General features: G+C 45.1%; 1 protein-coding gene across 6 annotated transcripts; it reads right to left on the minus strand.

Moving 5' to 3' along the window:
• Positions 1-300: 300 nt before the first annotated feature.
• LOC147006799 (gap junction gamma-1 protein-like) lies at positions 301-11,458 on the minus strand. 6 transcript variants are annotated; one of them, XM_085867787.1, is made up of 5 exons: positions 11,276-11,458; positions 10,402-10,499; positions 5,418-5,745; positions 2,001-2,651; positions 301-783 (listed from the first exon to the last, which is right to left on the minus strand). In XM_085867787.1, exons 1-4 carry the CDS (start codon positions 11,389-11,391, stop codon positions 2,039-2,041), a joined length of 1,155 nt encoding a protein of 384 aa, XP_085723913.1. In that variant the 5' UTR covers positions 11,392-11,458; the 3' UTR covers positions 301-783; positions 2,001-2,038. The 6 variants fall into 6 exon arrangements, 2 of the variants coding, with proteins under 2 accessions (XP_085723913.1, XP_085723912.1); XR_015054584.1 differs by lacking the exon at positions 301-783 and adding an exon at positions 797-1,703 and having other exon boundaries at positions 1,778-2,651; positions 11,276-11,457; XR_015054585.1 differs by lacking the exon at positions 301-783 and adding an exon at positions 797-1,498 and having other exon boundaries at positions 1,574-2,651; positions 11,276-11,457.
• Positions 11,459-20,714: the final 9,256 nt, after the last annotated feature.

Genomic DNA, 20,714 nt, shown 5'->3' on the forward strand with positions numbered 1-20,714 from the left:
ATATATATATATATATGTATATATATATATATATATATATATATATATATATATATATATATATATTTATATATGTCCTCGTCGATCTGAAAGACAAAGCGGGTTCATATTTACACGTGACTGTGACGTGTGATAATTCATCTACTCGAGTAACGAGACGATAAGAGAGAGGTTCGTCCAGCTGTCTGACGACTTTTTTCTCAGAAACGGCCGAACGGATCTTCGTCAAACTTTCAGAAGTTCATAATTATTTCGAGAAAATAATAATTTTTTTGAAAACTTTGAAAAACAAACTTTTATTGTTTTTTGGAATTATTTTTTAATCACTCTGTACAATGCCGAAGCCTTTGTAGCTATATCAAAGGTAATATTAAATGATCCCCGAACCCATTCCTTAGTGGATGCATTTTTTTTACCCCCCCCCCCACAAAAATTTAGAAAAATTGATTTATTCAAAATGCTGAGAGGATGAGAACAGAAACAGGCAACGCTGCGAGTATCCTGTCAGAACCGAGTTCCAGGCAGTCTCGGAACCGAATGATGTTTTGGAATTGTTCAGCATTTCAAACATCCAACACACAAAAAAGTCCACAAAGATGAAGGAAACCTTCCAATGTGTTAAAAAGAAAAGAAACTCGCCACAAAATCAAATTTGTTCTTTTCCTTGGGTTGGTAGGATGGCTCAGAGGTACGATGGATCATGATACCTCAATTGAAAACAAGTCCAACACCAAAGCTTTGTTCTCTGTGAATGTTAAAATCTTCGAGATCAGGTTGAAAGCCCTGGAGGAAAGAATGGGATTTTCAAATCAGCTTTAATAAAACGTTATTTTTTCGTGGGGGGAGGGGTACATAACGTCAAGGCTTATGGAAGAGCTCGTACATTGAACCCATCATGATGCAACAGAACAAAAAAGTAGAGAGGGTTGGGGGGGGTACCAGCAAGTCGAGTTGAGGGACAAGATAGAGGGCAGATTTGGACAAATAAACATCTCACCTCAAACAAAACATAATTTCTCACACCACTCAAACTTTTAAAGAAACATCTCACCTCAAAAAAAACATGAAACTTCTTACACCACTCAAACTTTAAAATAGACATCTCACCTCAAAAAAACATGGTAACTTCTTACACCACTCAAACTTTAAAATAAACATCTCACCTCAAAAAAACATTTTAACTTCTTACACCACTCAAACTTTTAAAGAAACATCTCACCTCAAAAAAAAATGAAACTTCTTACACCACTCAAACTTTAAAATAGACATCTCACCTCAAAAAAACATAACTTCTTACACCACTCAAACTTTAAAATAAACATCTCACCTCAAAAAAAACATTTTAACTTCTTACACCACTCAAACTTTAAAATAAACATCTCACCTCAAAAAAAACATTATAACTTCTTACACCACTCAAACTTAAAAATAAACATCTCACCTCAAAAAAAACATTATAACTTCTTACACCACTCAAACTTTAAAATAAACATCTCACCTCAAGAAAAACATTATAACTTCTTACACCACTCAAACCAAACCAACCACTCAAACTTTAAAATAAACATCTCACCTCAAAAAAACATTACACCTTCTCACACCACTCAAACCAAACCAACCACTCAAACTTTAAAATAAACATCTCACCTCAAAAAAACATTATAACTTCTTACACCACTCAAACTTTAAAATAAACATCTCACCTCAAAAAAACATTATACATTCTTACACCACTCAAACTAAACCAACCACTCAAACTTTAAAATAAACATCTCACCTCAAAAAAAACATTATACCTTCTTACACCACTCAAACCAAACCAACCACTCAAACTTTAAAATAAACATCTCACCTCAAAAAAACATTATACATTCTTACACCACTCAAACTAAACCAACCACTCAAACTTTAAAATAAACATCTCACCTCAAAAAAACATTATACCTTCTTACACCACTCAAACCAAACCAACCACTCAAACTTTAAAATAAACATCTCACCTCAAAAAAACTTTTTAACTTCTTGCACCACTGAAACTTTAATCACAGGAAGGGCGAGCCACGCTGGCATACGATGGCAGCCCAAATGGTATTCTACGTGGTTCAGAAACACCACACTTTCTGATCTGGTGGAGCGATGCAACATCTTCACGTATTCGCTTTACACGAATGGCATCAGTGACCTCCCCAATGACCAGGTGAAACATTTCCACAATGCTGATCAGAAGACAAAGTCCTCCGACGGCGTATATCATCAACAGAAAAATTGTCTTCTCGCTTGGCCGTGAGACGAAGCAATCGACTTGGTGTCTGCAAGGCTCCCGGACACACTGATAGAGGGCAGGAACTTCCAAGCCGTAGCTGTAGTACTGACCGACAAGGAATGCCACCTCTAAGACGTTTCGCATGATGAGCTGCAGGACGTACGCTGTCATCAATCCGTCTCTCTTGATGTATCGTCTTCCATCGTGTTTCGCGGAGTCATCGACGACGGCTATCTGATTCGTTAAGGTCTCCAGCATCTCCAGCTCCACCTCTTCATTGAACGTCGATCCATCGTCTCTAATCCACCTCGTCGATCCTCCAGTGTCTTCTTCTTTCGGACATGGAGGTCTTTGCCCAACGTTCTGTCGTTTTGCCAGTGATGTGGATCTACACGAAACGAGTAAAGATCAGCACACAACAAAGAACAGTTGGTCAATATGCGGATTTCGAAATGACATGAATGAGGCCTTTTGTGCATGTGCTGTGTGTGCGTTGACACTGGCTCGGTTCTGTTCGTGTGGGCACTTTAACCTGCCATTGTTGGAGCGAAATCTGTCATTCCAATCGCCTTTTAACATAATCTTTAACATTTAGAAGAGAGAGAGAGAGAGAGAGAGAGAGAGAGAGAGAGAGAGAGAGAGAGAGAGAGAGAGAAAGAGAGAGAGAGAGAGAGAGAGAGAGAGAGAGAGAGAGAGAGAGAGAGAGAGAGAGAGAGAGAGAGAGAGAGAGAGAGAGAGAGAGAGAGAGAGAGAGAGAGAGAGAGAGAGAGAGAGAGAGAGAGAGAGAGAGAGAGAGAGAGAGAGAGAGAGAGAGAGAGAGAGCAGTTTCACGATGGTTATCCATAAATATTGTGTTCCTGAATGCAAATCGGGCTCACGGAAATATATGAATACGAGAAATATCCGTGGATGAGACGTGTCGAGTTCGTACCATTTCCTGTTAGTGCAAGCGAGCGGTGGCAGTGGATAAAACACGCACACGGATGGACACTTCTGCTTTTACCAATAAATGCAAAAATCTCATACAATTTCTGTTGTGGCCCTGGAACCAAACAAACATCTTCCCCCCACTCAAAAACCCCCAAGTCCTCAACCTCCCAACCCCAAGTCCTTGTCTTCCTACTGTCAACCCTAAGGTGTCATTTCCCTCCCCACTCCAAGCCTTCAAACACCCTCACCATTCCTCCCCCCAACCACAACTCCTCCCTCCCTCCACCGAAGGTCCTTAACCTTCCAACTCTGTCCCATATTTGCTCGCCCCCACCCTCCAAACCCCAACTCTGTCCTCCCCCCTTCACCCACCTCCCGCTCATAAAAGCAAACGGGCATTCACACATCAAAATATTTAAAGCTTGGACCGCAGAGCCACACTCTGTCATCCAGCCGATAAGCTTGGACCGCAGAGCCACACTCTGTCATCGAGCCGGCAAGCTTGGACCGCCGAGCCACACTCTGTCATCCAGCCGGCAAGCTTGGACCGCAGAGCCACACTCTGTCATCAAGCCGGCAAGCTTGGACCGCAGAGCCACACTCTGTCATCGAGCCGGCAAGCTTGGACCGCAGAGCCACACTCTGTCATCAAGCCGGCAAGCTTGGACCGCAGAGCCACACACTGTCATCGAGCCGGCAAGCTTGGACCGCAGAGCCACACTCTGTCATCGAGCCGGCAAGCTTGGACCGCAGAGCCACACTCTGTCATCCAGCCGGCAAGCTTGGACCACAGATCCACACTCTGTCATCGAGCCGGCAAGTTTGGACTGCAGAGCCACACTCTGTCATCGAGCCGACAAGCTTGGGCCGCAGATCCACACTCTGTCATCGAGCCGGCAAGTTTGGACTGCAGAGCCACACTCTGTCATCGAGCCGGCAAGCTTGGATCGCAGATCCACACTCTGTCATCGAGCCGGCAAGTTTGGACCGCAGAGCCACACTCTGTCATCGAGCCGGCAAGCTTGGATCGCAGATCCACACTCTGTCATCGAGCCGGCAAGCTTGGATCACAGAGCCGCACTCTGTCATCGAGCCGGCAAGCTTGGACCGCAGAGCCGCACTCTGTCATCGAGCCGGCAAGCTTGGACCGTGGAGCCACAATGATTTTTCTGCTTTAAATTTGCATAAAAGTGTCTTGGAATGTATGGATTTAGAGTTAAAAATTACAAAATTTCCCAAACATTGAATACACTCGATATATCCAGTGAGGTTGAACTCCCGACCTCCCACACTCAGATTGGACCTTCTTGTACATGATTGATCTCCGGCTCCGTTGTCCATGATGATATGAGGCAAGTGTTGATCATATTGTGTCGATGGGGTCAGCGTCGACCAGCTTACAGAGGGGTATCGGCTCAAGCTGCACAGAACGTGAATAGCACCCTCCCCCACTGGCGTACTAAAAGGGGGGGGGTGCGGTCCGTCCACGGTGACAGCTCGGGGTTAGGGTGGTGCTATTGAGAGAGTTGGAGTCCGAGTACAGTGATATAATGCTGGTTTTAGTTGAAAGTAACATTATAATATTGCTGTGGTTTTGAGAAACCGCTCTTGTAAATGTGCACTCACGACACGTAGGTCCTTTAATGTAGTTATTTCCGTAATAAATGGTTATAATCGCCCCTTACCTTGAGGAACCTCCAAAGCGTACCAGCAGAGCAAAGGCTTTTGGTGGAAGGTTTTCTCATTGAGTGTCGGTAAGATTCCTTCCGTGATAATTCTGACACACTGTGATTTTAAAATTTAAAAGCTGAATTGTAAGTTTATAACTTTTACAAGAAAATAAAAAAATTGTTGGAAGGAGAACGCGCTAGCGAAGAGGAGTTAAACTCATTTGCATACACGTCTCGACCACGATGGTCGCTCGACGAGCTTTATGGGTTAACCCTTTCATTCTGAAAAGTGAATTACATCACCGTACTGTATTCGCAGGCCTTCTGAAAAGTTAACACCCTCCATTAAATAGTTATTGGGCAGGAAAAACATCGCCATGGAAATGACGTCGCGCAATCGCCGGGGTGGCGTTCCTTCACACTGGATTTTCTGTTCCCTTTTTGAAATTTTTTCCTGGTGATGTTTTCTCTGTGGTTGAAGATGTGTTTGCCCCAGGTGCCAAATACTCCAGGTGTGCCCCTGCCCTCCCCCAATCCCTCAAAAGCAATCCTACCTGGAAATGTGAGTTAAAGCAAAGGCGATGTACAGGATGGTCGGAATGGCGACCGCAATTATGTGAAAGGTCCAGAATCGAACATGTGAGAGTGGAGCGTACAGGTCGTAGCACACGTTCGTACAGCCCGGCTGTATGGTGTTGCACGTGAATTGTCCTTGTTCGTCGTAGTAGATCGACTCGCCAGCCACACTTGTGAGCACGACGTGAAGCACGAGGAAGGCCAGGAACCAAAGCTTCCCCAGGTAGGTCGAGTGGTGTTCGATCGCCTGCAGGAGACTGGTGATGTATCCCCAGGACATCCCGAAGAGTCGACGGAGGAAGATCTCTGCAAACACCATCGAGGGAGCAATTTCATCCGATTCATCATCATCACCAAAAGCCAAAGTTAAACAAGTTAATCAAAGACAATTATTAATAAACATAACTAAATTAATTAATTCATAAACAGGATGGTTTTAGTACAAGTGTACAACATAAAGTTAATGATTTCAGTTTCTCTGTGGTCTTGTACACCTTTCCAGGTAGCAGTGTACCAATTACAATGGGTTACAATGTCTTTTCATCTCAGATACTGAGATTTCCTTGAACTTGTTCAGTGAAGGATGATTTTGTGGAACGAGCTGAGAAGGTTTTCTTTCCATCATGTTAAACAAAGGATATTTATCTCATTGTTTGATCAAGTCTTGTGGGAATGTCTTCAGACTCCATCGTCACCTGTTATTTAAGGTTGGTTGGTTTTCGCGTCAACAAGTTCCTGTTGCATTGCATTTGATATAATAATAATGAATTCATTATTTTAGTGTCGGAAATTCTTCAATTAATATTATTTGTAAAACATATCTCCATTAAAAACAAATAAATAAATAAATTATATATGTATATATATATATATATATATATATATATATATATATATATATATATATATATATATATATATATATACATATTGTTGTGGTTGACGAAATTCGCAAACCACCATTCAGGTCCCGTAGGTGAGATATCTCTGTAAGTATATGTGTAGTTAGCCCAAACCCGTTGTTTAGAGGGAATAAATGTCATTCATTCGGGCTGCGACCCTTTTAGATAGCCGTTTTTCTTTTACTATCTTTATTTTGGACCAACCGCCATTACTACCACCACAACCACCACCAACCGCATCTCGACAACCACAGCCACCTTCTTCAGAACCGCCTTCACAACATCCACCTTCTCCACAACCGCTTTCACACACCAACCACCAACCGCAACGCCGCTTCACAACAACAGCAACGCCAACAGCCACGACCTTTATCGTCACAACTCGCCCTCGCAACCATCGCATCACCATCATTCCAAGCGTCACCGTGGCCATGGACCACCACTTTAAACCCTCCACCACCTTCGCCTCTCCTTCTGCGGCCATTCCCGCACCGCTTGTGAACACGGATACTGGACTCGTGCAGGGACGCACCGAGCAGTGGGTGCACAAAGTGCAGCCTTTCCGAGAAATCGGATCAAGAATGATTCACGCCCACTTCTGTTCCGTCCTATCAGCGAGCATGGGGCGATTTGGCCCCGCCTCCAGGCGCGTCGGAGTATAATCGCTATATGCAGATTCGCGGTTCAAGAATGATTCACGCCCACTTTTCCTTCGTCCAATGGGCGAGCGTGGCTCCGCCCCCGAGCCGTTCCTGATCCAAAAATCTGCAGAAGGGATCTCCTACACCACTATAAAGCACCGAGCACGGAGCGAATTCAGTCAGTTGCTCGGGTGAGTTGGAGAAGTGTGGCAGCGGCAGAGAGTTGGTCAAGGGAGTTGGAGAAGAGTCAAGGCGAGCTGGAGAAGTGTGGCAGCGGCAGAGTGAGGCAGCAGCAGTCAAGACGGGTCTGGAGGAGAGTCAGTCTGTCGTGGTTCGGAGCCTGTCGAGGAGCTGCGGAGAGGGGAGGCCGGTAACGCGGTCGAGGTCGCAGTGGCGTCGCTCGTCGCGGGGCCCAAGCCAGCCAGAGATCCTCACCCCCCTGAGCATCAACAACCCCCCCCTGTTTCCCCCCGCGCTGAGATAGTGTGAGAAGGGGGCCCCGTTCCCACCCCATTCCAGGCAGTGCCAGCGAGGCCCGCGGAGTCGGGGCGCCGCCGCCATTTTTCGGCTCATCACCAGACGGGTAGGCTCGACGTGGTCTCGGCCCCAGGCCCGTCTGCCCCCTTGTCGATGAGGGTGGCCCCTGTTTCTTTTGCTTTGGAGTATATGTGTTGTCGGCGCCGTCTGTGAAGTAAAACTGTAAAAGTGTTGCCGTGTGCTCGGTAGTCGGTAGTAGATCTGCATTGTGTTTCTTTTGTTGCAATTGCTTTTGGTGGATAATTGTTGTGTTTCTTCTTGTGTTACATTTGCTTTTGGTGCATAATTGTGGTAATTGTATATGTGGCTTTCCGTTTGCCCTGGAATAAATGTGCTTTATGTTGAACTGTTTCTCCCGTTTCGTTTTGTCTTTTCTCTAATTGAATCTCCATCTTACTTCACGTAAAGGGTTGGTCGTGGGCTAAATACGCCCGATAATTAATCGGAACCGTCGAGGTTGACGATAACACCGCTCGGTTATCCCGATAGTACGGAACGGGTCGCTTAAAGTGGCCCGTGTCCGACGTCGACCTGAGGCGAGGTGCGATCGCCCGGTCTACCCTCCGTGTGGGTACTTAGGTAGGTCGAATTTGGCGAACAACCCTATCCCACGCGGGGTCCGATTGGCACGATCGTGGTGAGGCCGAAAGGCCCACCCGTGACTAGTTCCCGGCGATAGTCCGAGAGGGTCACGACGGGATTGTCCGTCCGGTGGGCGACGTGCCGCGATTCGAGTTACGTGGCCGCTCGCACGCCGGCGGGCGCGAATCCACGACAATATATATATATATATATATATATATATATATATATATATATATATATATATATATATATATATATATATATATCAAAAGAAAGACCCACACACATGTCTCACCTGTGAATGGAGGGAATAGCCAATCAGCTGTCACCTAATCAACTAAACCCAGGTGGCTAGGATTATATTGTTGCGGGCTGGAGATCCGGTGGCGAGAACGACCACTCGGTGGGGGAAGCGACGTCGTCTCCACCAGACTCCCCGGAATTATCGGACGTCGCTCCGGATAATTCCGTGACGCGGTGGGTCGCTGAACCGACCGTGGTCGCCAATATCTCAACCGCGTAGCGCAGGGTCTGTTTGTCGATAACTAATTTACCAAATTAACTACGTGGTTTCGACTACCGGGGAACTCACGCCCTCGGCATGTCTTGCTCAAACCGGGTCACTCTACCGACTGAGAGAGGCGAGCTTGGGGGTCAGAGTCCAGCTGGGTACCTGACCGTCGGATAGAAGGGGGTACTCCGTGCTGGGGCACCTGACAATGGTCGCTGGTTTGGTTCCCAGTCGCTCGTGTGGGACTCGAGGTTCATCGCGGAGCTCGGGTGGTGAATGGCCGAGGTCCACGAAGGGGGTCAGGGTCGCTCTTTCCTTCCTTGTCGAGGGCCAGCGGAGACACGTTCGCCACCTCGACGACCTTCTGCTCAACCCTCGTGACAACCACTGTTACCACCCCTTTGTGACAGCAAAAACCCACCAAAACTCCACTCGCTGAGAGTGCTCGGGGATTTTTTTGACCTCCTCAACGGGGAGGGGCCCTTGGTGAAACACACCTCGCTTGAGGTCCTACGTTTGAACAGGGTCCTACGGCCCACCCTTCTGGGGCGGGGCCTCGGCCTCTGCCGGGAAACCCCAGTCACTTCCATGTGGGTTCATCCTTGACGAGTAACAGTATAAAAGTTGCAAAAAGGTCGTCGTGAAAGAGTTACAACGTTTGTGGGAGCCGAGAAACCGGAACCGCGAGATCTTGCCTCGTCACGTCAGGGTGCGAGAAGGCAGCTGGTTGGTGGTGGATCGTGATGGGCCGAGGGGCCATGCAGATAGGATGGTTGCTCGATGGCTTGTTCAATGTAATAACCTAACTAAACGAAATCGCAACGCACGCCTTTGATTCTCCCACCAGACAAAAGGAAGGGGATCTGACTACACACACACACACACACACACACACACACACACACACACACACACACACACACACACACACACACACACACACACACACACACACACACACACACACACACACACACACTGAACGACATAACTGACTTTTGGGACATCTGTATGTTGAATGCTTATGGTTTCCAGATCCATAACAATATAAATAAATTAACACCTCCCATGCTACTCGAGCCGAAACTGCTGTGTAAAGCAACCAAGAAGGCCTACACAAGGTAAGCGCTATGCTGTACCAAACCCTTCCCAGAGTTCCTCCACAGCTATAAAGACGTTCACACGTAGTACACACACGAGAGTCCCAATGCTACACACACCCCGAGCTGCCGGACGAGTTTCATCGCTTATCGGCGAATCATGAGCGACAGCGAGGACAGCAATGCGTACCAACGAGGCTCTCAAGCATGTACCACGTGCAAACGTTAAAAAAAACAGTCGATATCATCGAGCAAAGTGAATCCTGGAGCCTGGTCGACAACCGCAGAATTCACCCCGATGGAAGGACTGATACGTGGAGGTGCTAATGGGGGGGGGGGGAGATGAAGGTTGTGGTGGTGGTGGTGTGACACCGAAGGACACAAATACACACAGTGGAGACAAAATGAGTAACATCATTGGTCCACATTGGCAGTTGTCACCGCAACAGAACGGAAGGATGAGCGTTTTCAGCTTCGGTCGAAAGTCTCAACCTTACTCGCAACAACCTCTCAGTCCCCTCAATGTTTTGTGTGTCACCGCTTTCAAAAAATAATCATTTTAAAACACAGTCACCAATCTCAGGCAAAACAGCCTCCTCTACCTTCTCCACTTGTCCTGTCCATGGGACAGATGACTAAACTTACGTGCCAGGGAAGAGGGTCGGGGATGAGGGGCACACTCTCACCTGGGATCCCAAGGGGGCTCGGCGTTGAAGTCGATGGCCTTGTGGGTGACTCGCAGTCCCTCAAGGTGGGAGTTTCACACCAGAGAAACAAGAACTCGCTGCAGAAAAGAAACAAATCAAAGAAAACAAAACACCAAATCACTCGAGAGGGAAGGGGGAACGTGGGGAGGAAAACGGGGGCAAGGTGGAGAAGGAGGACATGGATGGGGGGGAGGGGCAATGTGGGGAGGAAAACGGGGGCAAGGTGGAGAAGGAGGACATGGATGGGGGAGGGAGGGGAAACGTGGGGAGGAAAGCGGGGGCGAGGTGGAGAAGGGGGACATGGATGGGGGGAGGGAGGGCAACGTGGGGAGGAAAACTAGGGTGAGGTGGAGAAGGGGGACATGGATGGGGGAGGGAGGGGCAACGTGGGGAGGAAAACGGGGGCGAGGTGGAGAAGGGGGACATGGATGGGGGGAGGAAGGGGCAACGTGGGGAGGAAAACGGGGGCGAGGTGGAGAAGGGGGCATGGATGGGGGGAGGGAGGGGCAACGTGGGGAGGAAAACGGGGGCGAGGTGGAGAAGGGGGACATAGATGGGGGGGAGGTAGTGGAAGGGAAGTTAACACAGCGATAACACGACATATGGACCACCCTGTACTTCGTCTCTCATGCACAAAAAGCCATCACTGCCTCATGTATGGACGTGAAGATGGAGTACTTGTCGGTTAAAAATAATTATTAAAACACATGTTGAAGTGTGACACAAATGAAGATGAAGAAATATAAATGTAGTGGAAAAAAAATGTATAAATGTTGTGAAAAAACAACAACAACCTTCAAAATCCGTTTCCGGTCACAGAGAGAGCCAACGTTCCTCGTTCAATCGATTTCACCTTTGAGGCGGAATTTTCGGGAGATGAACGGAACAAGTTGTGGAGAAACAAATGTTTGTGAACGGGAAAACCGCCGGCAACGGCTCAAAATAGCGCTGAATGAAGAAGAAGAACATGCGCCTGAAGCATGCAGTCCCACGTGGAACACCCCGCTGTGTATCCCTCCGCGAAGCACTACTTCTCAGCAGACAGGAATGCGGCGCCCACGTGGTTTGTACATCACGTGACGTATATATATATATATATATATATATATATATATATATATATATATATATATATATATATATATATATATATATATATATATATACAAATCGATCGTGTTTCACAGGAAATTAATTATTTGATGAAGTAGAATAATAAGAAGAAGAGTGCGTGCTCCCCATTTTGAACTTGCGGTACGTTCGTCATTCGCTGCTTTCCGCGTCATCGTGGTTTTATGGAACGATATTCCTTTGATTGAGGAGACGATTTACAAAAATGTTTTCCTTTTGGTTTGACGTGTTTGCCATGTGTCCGTGTGTCAATGGCGCGTTTTATTTAATTCAAATTTAATAAAGCCTGAGGCCTTTATCTTCACTCACGCATTTAATATTCGGGTTTATGGCCAAACATGTTTATATATATATATATATATATATATATATATATATATATATATATATATATATATATATATATATATATATATATATATATATATATATATATATATATATATATATGATCTGTGACTATATATGCAGATATTATATTTGTGGCTTGTGTTATTTTGTTATACTAGTGCGTGGCCGTATGTGCAAAAATAAAATAAACCAATGTCACCCGCAATGTGACCCGTATCTTGCCAAAAGGTGACCACGTGTGACTTCTTTAAGGTCACACTGAGGTGAACAGAGCTGCTATCCACCAGGAGCAACTCCTTGAGGAATATCTGCCTACGAGAGATTCCGATGAGAATCGTTCTACAGAGTAACCATGAAAAATATGCTTTTGCCTCATAATGTCACCAAATGACGTCATAATGTCTCAAGCTTGACATATCTAGAAAGCACTCATCGAGGTGTTCAATTTGAGGTACTACACGATATGGTTCCTAAAACTTGAAAATTTGACCTTGGGGTCAAATATGTTCGACCTCATGCGCTAATCATGAAGGTCAAGGCCAATCACCACCAAAAAGTAATCAGCTGAGCAGCACACCATGAACTATATTCCCATGAAGTTTGAAGACGATCCGATCAAAATTACTCAAAAAATAAGGGTTTTGTCGACTCCCCTGATTTGTGACAAAGTGACCTTGACCTTTGGCCTCGACCTTCAAAATTTTGTGCACTGAAAGGGACCTCTATCGGCCTCTGATATGCGAAGTTACAAAAATTTCCAATGACAACTGTGCTCTGCAGAGTGATTTATACGTGATTACAGACCAAAAAAACAAACAAACAAACAAAAAAAACAAACATATGAAGGTCAAGGCCAATCGCCACCAAAAATTAATCAGCTGAGCGCCAGACCATGAACTATATTCCCATGAAGTTTGAAGACGATCCGATCAAAATTACTAAAAAAATAAGGGTTTCGTCGACTCCCCTGATTTGCGCCAAAGTGACCTTGACCTTTGACCTTGACCTTCAAAATTTTGTGCACTGAAAGGGATCTCTATAGGCCTCTGATATGTGAAGTTACAAAAATTTCCGATGATAACTGTGCTCTGCAGAATTTTTTATACGTGATTACAGACAAACTAAAAAAAAACAAACAAACAAAAAAAAACATACAAGCTGACTAACATATCTTACAAAAACTTCGTTTTTGCAAGATAATAAACTTTCAAACCGCGTGCCAAAAACAACAACCACACAGGCCGTTCCATCGCTCTCGCGTGCCCGTACGTGCATGGCCGTACGTGCAAAAAAATAAAAAAAACTTTCAAACCGTGTGCCAGAAACAACAACCACACAGGCCGTTCCTTCGCTCTCGCGTGGCCGTACGTGCGTGGCCATACGTGCAAAATACAAACAAACAAAAAAACAACTTTAAAACAACCACACAGGCCATTCCTTCGCTCTCGTAAACGACGACTGGATTGGAGCATTGTGTTTATCTATAAATGCGCATAAAAAATCGAGAAATTATTCGAATACAGTTAGTCATCACTATCCGGAAGTCCGTACGTTGTAACCCGTAATGGGGAACGTGCTCTAAATTGGCCATAAATTGGGAACCACTTGTCCGATTAATTTCAAACCTTTTGAAAGGCAAAAAAACAGAGATTGCTGGAATTATAGATAGATAGAAGATAGATACTGTGGGTGCAAAATGCCAAGCAACGTGTCCTGTCATTGGTAACTGAGGATCTCCTCCCCAACGGCCACGCCTACGCAGCAACGTGTCCTGTCATTGATAACTAAATGTCGCCCTTTCCCCAACGGCCACGCCTACGCAGCAACGTGTCCTGTCATTGGTTTGAGAAAATAAATGGCCATAACTTGGGAAGCACTTGTACGATTAATATCAAACCTTGAAAAGGCACATCCTCAGGTCCCCAGCAATATACCTGGCAAGTTTCAATTAGATCGGACTCGTGGTTGTCGAGAAACAGCGGTCACAGACACACACACACAGATTGCTGGAATTATAGATAGATGATCAGATTTCACCACCTGCTAAGTTTGGTGCTTATATCCGGAAGTACACAATATTATGTTCACAGCGATCTAACGGACCTCACTATACAGACACCTCAACACATGATGCTTCCGGCCTTTAGCTGGGGAGGAAAAATAATGGCGGAGAGGCTCTGAACCTCGCTGTGGAAGCTGCGTGCCCCTGAACAGGCCTCCTTTTACTGCTGCTGTCTCCGTCATGCCCACCCAGCAAGCCACGCTCACTCTTCCCGTGCCGGCATCGGACTGCGGTGCGGATATTGATCTTGGCCTGCTCGTGCCTCATCAAGGGTCCAGCTGTGTCCCGCCGGGCACAGCAGGAGTATTTTCTGTCCTGTCTGTCACTCTCAATTGTCTATCTGCTGTAGAATGACTGAGGCCTTCAGATATAGTTAATTAAGGATCCCGTTCGTTTGTTTGGTCCGTCGGAGCACATCGGTGAGTGTTAAAGGGTGTTCATTACTCATGATTGTTGTTTACTTGCATTTGTACTCTCACTCCGTGTTCCCAATTACATTATAAAAGTAGAAGGGTACTCGGGAGAGCGAATACCTCTGCCACACAATACCTGATCCACGAGAACATATCTGGCACAATACATTTTTGAAATATCATGCTATATATCGTTTTTGGCCCAATCTCTCAACGGTGAAGAATCACTTTGAAAATTAAATAATTCTCGTATCTAGATCCGAATCTTCATCAAAATTGAATCAATTCTTCCTTGTCGCACACCGAACCTGTCCGCCAAATTTCATCATGATCCGTCCACAACCTTTTGAGATATCCTGCACACAGACAAACAAACAGACAGCGAGGGGTGAAAACATAACCTCCGCCTTCGGTGGCGCAGGTAACCAGAAGAGCATTTGGTAGAGACCATACCTCTGCCAGGTTGAACAGTTTATGTGTTGTCTGCCACCGATTGGCCAGCTCTGAATCCGGAGCTTAACCAAACTCGAATTGGCTTGTTCTTGTCAACAAACCTTTTTCAAGAGGGTTGTTGAGAAAGTAGATGTCATAACTCACCCACGTTTTGAGATCTATCAAGCTTCACATCGTTTTTGGCCTCATCTGTTAATGGTGAAAAATAACTTTTAAAATTATTTTTAAATCTCGGATCCAGATCTTCAACAAAATCGAATCAATTATGCCTTATCACATATCCAACCTGTCCACCAAGTTCCGTCCGAATCCGTCCACAACTTTTGGAGATATCGTGCTCACAGACAGACAGACAGACAGACAGGGGTGAAAACATGACCTCCATTTCCCTTCGGTGATGGAGGTGAAGCCTGGAGGTGAACAGTGAGCCTGGATTTTGGGAGTTTACAACAAGAGGGGTTACTCTAGCAGACTGTGTGGACCCTCCATAAACCTGGGGAGGACCAGACGGTGCAAGACCAAAAACGAGGCAGCACGACCCAGAGAGGCCAGAGCTTCGCACCTCCACACCGAGAGCCTCGTTACACGAGATCCCAATGATTTTGACGACCTCGCTTTCCACGGTATCAGGAAGGGCGACCTGAGAGCCGGGGGGCGGGGGGAAGTCGTTTGAACTGAAATCCAAACTAATTACACTTACATGAACCGTTGTGGGGAAAAATAATTCGGAGAAGATAAAATAACGTTGCCCATAAAAGTGATTGAGTTTATCTCAACCAAATGTCGGTTTGAGTCCGGTTTGTCAGTGTCAGGGTCGCGATTCGTTGCTGTTTTTTTGGCGGGAAAAGCACAAAATGGTCCGGTATTTCCAGTAATTCCAAAATGTACACATCTATCGATAATTCCAGCAATCTGTGTGTGTGTCTGTGACCTCGATTTCGCGACAACCACTGGTCCGATGTAATTGAAACTTGCCAGGTATATTGATGGGGACCTGAGGTTGTGCCTTTTCAAGGTTTGATATTAATCGGACAAGTGGTTCCCAAGTTATGGCCATTTATTTACCAAACCAATGACAGGACACGCTGCTACGTAGGCGTGACCGTTGGGAAGGAGATCCTCAGTTACCAATGACAGGACACGTTGCTTAGCGTTTTGCACCCACAATATCTATCTTCTGTCTCTATAATTCCAGCAATCTCTTGTTTTTTTGCCTTTCAAAAGGTTTGAAATTAATCGGACAAATGGTTCCCAAGTTATGGCCAAGTTAGAGCACGTTCCCCATTGCAGGTTACAACGTACGGATTTCCGGATAGTGATGACTTACTGTATTCCAATAATTTCTCGATTTCTTATGCGCATTTATCGATAAACACAATGCCCCAATCCAGTCGTCGTTTACAAGACGAAGGAACGGCCTGTGTGGTTGTTTTAAAGTTGTTTTTTTTTTTGCACGTACGGCCACTCACGTACGGGCACGCGAGAGCGAAGGAACGGCCTGTGTAGTTGTTGTTTCTGGCATGCGGTTTGAAAGTTTTTTATTATTATTATTTTTTTGCACGTACGACCACGCATGTACGGGCACGCACTAGTAATAAATAAATCTAGAAGGGGAGCCAATCGAAAAATTGCCATTTTCCCAGATGGCCGCCAAACTCACTTTGGAACCATCATAACTCACACAAATGGATGAAAATCAAATTTCTGATATAAAGGTCAAACCCTTTTTTTTTTTTCCTATTTCTTTCATTTTTTTTCCCTTTGTATTCTCTCATTTCCAAAAAAAAATAACATGAAATGACCTAATTTTGCGTTTAACACACTAACCGAACATTTTTGATTAACTCGTAATTTACTCAGTATAAGTAAATCCTTCCATATGAAACAGGTTCCTTTGTGATACGGAGGATACCTTTTTCCGTAAAATATTTTTTAATGGAAATTCCGAATTGAAAATGTGTCCAAAAACGAGGTCAAACACATTTTCAAGCCCATACACAAAAGTATGCGCCCAAAACAATGGACTTCAATTGAATGAGACAAAAAGTCAAAAATCATAACAGTACCTTCATACATTGGTCGAATACCCAACAAGACATTCTTGCCATCAGACTGTTCAGTGCAGTCAGGAAAGTGTTCCAGGATCCGTTCCTTAAGTCTGGTTCGGTGGACGTACGTTGAAATACCTTGGTTGCTCAGACGAGTAGTATACCTGCTATGTAATTCTGACCACTTGCATATTTCAGTACCGGACTCTGATCAGGTATATATGTGATCTATTAACTCGACGAACGCTGCACTTTCACCCATGCACTGGTCAATGCCCACGGTAGGAGGTTTCTTCCTTAGATGTGACCGGTACCGGTTATTGAGGTTTACCAGGCAGGCAGTGTGGTCCTTCCCGTCCATTGCTATTAAATCCCCTCCTCCGGACAGTCCTGCTGAGCAAACTATCGTCTGCTAACTCAGCGGCGATCATTCTCACTCTCCTGTCCGCCTCCGTCGCACTGACATTACTCAGTGTTCCACCGGTCAAGCAGAAAAAGCAGACATCTGTTGCAATGCGCTGGCTTTTCGGCCTGCTTGGTTCTGGATCACCAGTTGCGCACCGTGTCGCTGGTCTCTTGTGCGGTCTGTTTCGTTCCCCGTCCAGCTTGGTGTTGTTGAACTTGAGGGAGCACGTTTTGTGCCACGATGCTCCATTCTCGACGAAAGCAGACAGATCATTGAGGTCGAATCTAACGTTGCAGGGCAAGCATTGCAGTTTCCTGAACTCGCCAACATTTTGGAGGAAATTCACGGAGGTTTTGTTAGCAGCGTCTAGACTTTGTCTGTCCTTTATGGGGCATTTGAGAGACTCAGACGTTTTCCACCGGCAGATGATGCACTTCTTCCATTGGATGTCAGCGATGAGACTCGGAATCTGGAAGTGTAATCAGTAATTTCTTCAGTCCATAGCCCAAACACAATGTGGGAGACATGTCATGTACTTCACAATATGTACCATGTTCGTTCTAAAGCTTATCATAGACCCCAATCCTCCACTGACTACCATCATCCACCCTAGTCCCGCACTGACTGCCACCATCCACCTCAATCCCCATTCTCAAGCACCATCATCCACTGCGGAACCGCAGTCCCCCAATCAAAAACTGCCACTGACATGGCATCGGATGACTGTGCTGTGTCGTGCGTACCGAACGAAAATGAACGTGCTTGAATTTACCATATTTAGGATAAAAGCTCTCAACGAATCACTTTCTTTTTTAGTCCAACAGATAAAATCACTCACCTGTGATGAATCTTCCTCAATAACAGGATCAATATCGAATCCAAATCGTCGAAAATCATTTGATTGCATTCAAATCCCGCCGAAAAACAAACTTTTAACCTCCATTTTGTTCGTGAAAGTGCGCTTCCTCTATTGAAATCTGAAGCATTTTCAGGGTGTGTGCCCCATTCCTCCCCACCACAAAAAAGGAGAGAACCCCACCCATAATTTACAGTGAGATTAATTTAAAAATAAGGCATTTTTTTCGATTGGCTCCCCTTCTAGATTTATTTATTACTAGTGCGTGGCCGTACGTGCGTGGCCGCACGTGCGTGGCCGTACGTGGAAAAAAAAACTTTCAAACTGCGTGCCAGAAACAACAACCACACAGGCCGTTTCTTCGCTATCGCGTGCCAGTACGTGCGTGGCTGTACATGCAAAAAAAAACCTATCAAACAACCACACAGGCCGTTCCTTCGCTATCGCGTGCCACTACCTGCATGGGTACGTGCAAAAAAAAAACTTTCAAACAACCACACAGGCCGTTCCTTCGCAAACGACGACTGCATTGGGGCATTGTGTTTATCTATAAATGTGCATAAGAAATCGAGAAATTATTGGAATACAGTGTCATTACTATCCGGAAGTCTGTACATTGTAACCCGTAATGGGAAACGTGGCTGAGGATCTCTTCACCAACGGCCACGCCTACGCAGCAACGTCTCCTGTCATTGGTTTGGTAAATAAGTGGCCATAACTTGGGAACCACTTGTCCGATTAATATCAAACCTTGAAAAGGCACATCCACAGGTCCCCAGCAATATAGCTGGCAAGTTGCAATTAGATCAGACCAGTGGTTGTCGAGAAACAGCGGTCACACACAGACACACACACAGATTGCTGGAATTATAGATAGATGATCATATCTAACCACCTGCTAAGTTTGGTGCTTATATCTGGAAGTGCAACATACAATTATTAACAGACAACACTATGTGTTTACACTGTGTGTTTCTAGTTCGATTTTGAGTTAAAACTTGTGCCAATTGGTGAGAATTCGTCGACCTTTTCATATCGGGTTTCCTTGAGGCCTTCCCTTCTACCCTTCTTCTTCCTGTCTGTGTTTATGATCTTGTTCTTGTATTTTCTCCTTATCACCTTCAGTTTTTATTTTCTCCACTGTACCTCCACCACTCCTTCAATTTCCTCCCAACTGTACCCTCTGTTTTATGTTCTTGAATTTTTTAAAAAAAACCAAAAATCAGACTTTTCCCTTCTCACCTTTCCTTCCCATAATGATGTCACTTCCTCTTCCTTATTATTGCCTTTTCCACATTTCCAATCCCACTTTGATCGTGAAAGTGTTCACCACTCACTTTCACGACTTCTTTTTTCTCAATCTCTTCCATCACTCTGCCTTCCTCTTCCTGAATCTTCAAACCTCCTCCCCCCCAAAAAAAACTCTCTTAAAATGGTTAAATATCCTCTCTCTACTGTGTTCTTCTTCTTCTTATTATTATTCGAAAACCTGAGTTCAATTCGACATTTCATCCCGTGTCGAAAAATTCCACCTGTTACACCGCTTCCTTCCTCCATTCCCACAACTCTCCTGCCCTCCATCCATCGTCCAACGTATTTAAACGCATCCCTGACCTACAAATTTCAAAAAAATCCCATTTTGCAATTCATGTTCGTCTTCCATTAATCGTTCTTTTTTTTCCCCAACTTCAGTGCCAATTGACCTTTTGACCTCAAATAATTTGGTGGTTCAATTCAATGACCAACTGTGCAAATCCTGTTCAAATTTAAAGTCAATCGGATGAAAATTGACAACTTTCGAAACTTGACCGAAGTTGTTGACCTTCGGCCTATGTTGACTTTTTGACCTCAAAATCAATTGGGCTTCTTGCTTATGACCAACTCTACCATTTGATGAAGTTTCATGAAGATCGGTTTAAAATTGTGACCTGTCGGCGATTGACGTACAAACAAACAGTCGAACCAATCCTCGATTTCACCAAAGACGAGGCCAGGGGTGAAAACATAAGCTCCGTCCACCTTTGGTCGCGCAGGCAATAAAACGGGAAAGACGTATCCAGTGAAACGACGCGGCTGTGGGTCTTGGCTTGGTCTCAATGGAATGAAATTCCCAGTCTTGAAAAGTTGCCACATCAGCAATCTCGGCAGGAACGTCGACTTCTCTCACGAACCGGTTCATTTTCGAGTTTACAAATCAGGGGTCTCCAACCTTTTTGGGCGGAGGGCCGCACCCCAAAAAAGGACGCTGAATTCCGAAAAAAAAAATATAATTAATATGCCGAAATTTAAACAAAAATTAGTGCTGAATAATTTTTCTTGCCAACAAATATGATAAATGAATAATCGTGTAAAAAAACACATGTCTAATATGAATCAAAATCATAATAAAAATTACAGAACGCTTTGATCATTGACCCTGACAAATTGGCAGTATCGCGGGCCGCATTGTAATGTAAACTTAATATGGCACCGTGGGCCGCATAAATCCGTCTAAGGGGCTGCATGTGGCCCGCGGGCCGCAGGTTGGAGACCCCTGTTATAAATATTGGTCATTCATTCGACCCTTGGATAT

Source organism: Eptatretus burgeri, unplaced genomic scaffold, assembly GCF_056783735.1.
Source record: "Eptatretus burgeri isolate ZD-2024b unplaced genomic scaffold, Ebu_testis_v1 Ebu_testis_scaffold_3153, whole genome shotgun sequence".
In the NCBI taxonomy this organism is placed as follows: Eukaryota; Metazoa; Chordata; class Myxini; order Myxiniformes; family Myxinidae; genus Eptatretus; species Eptatretus burgeri.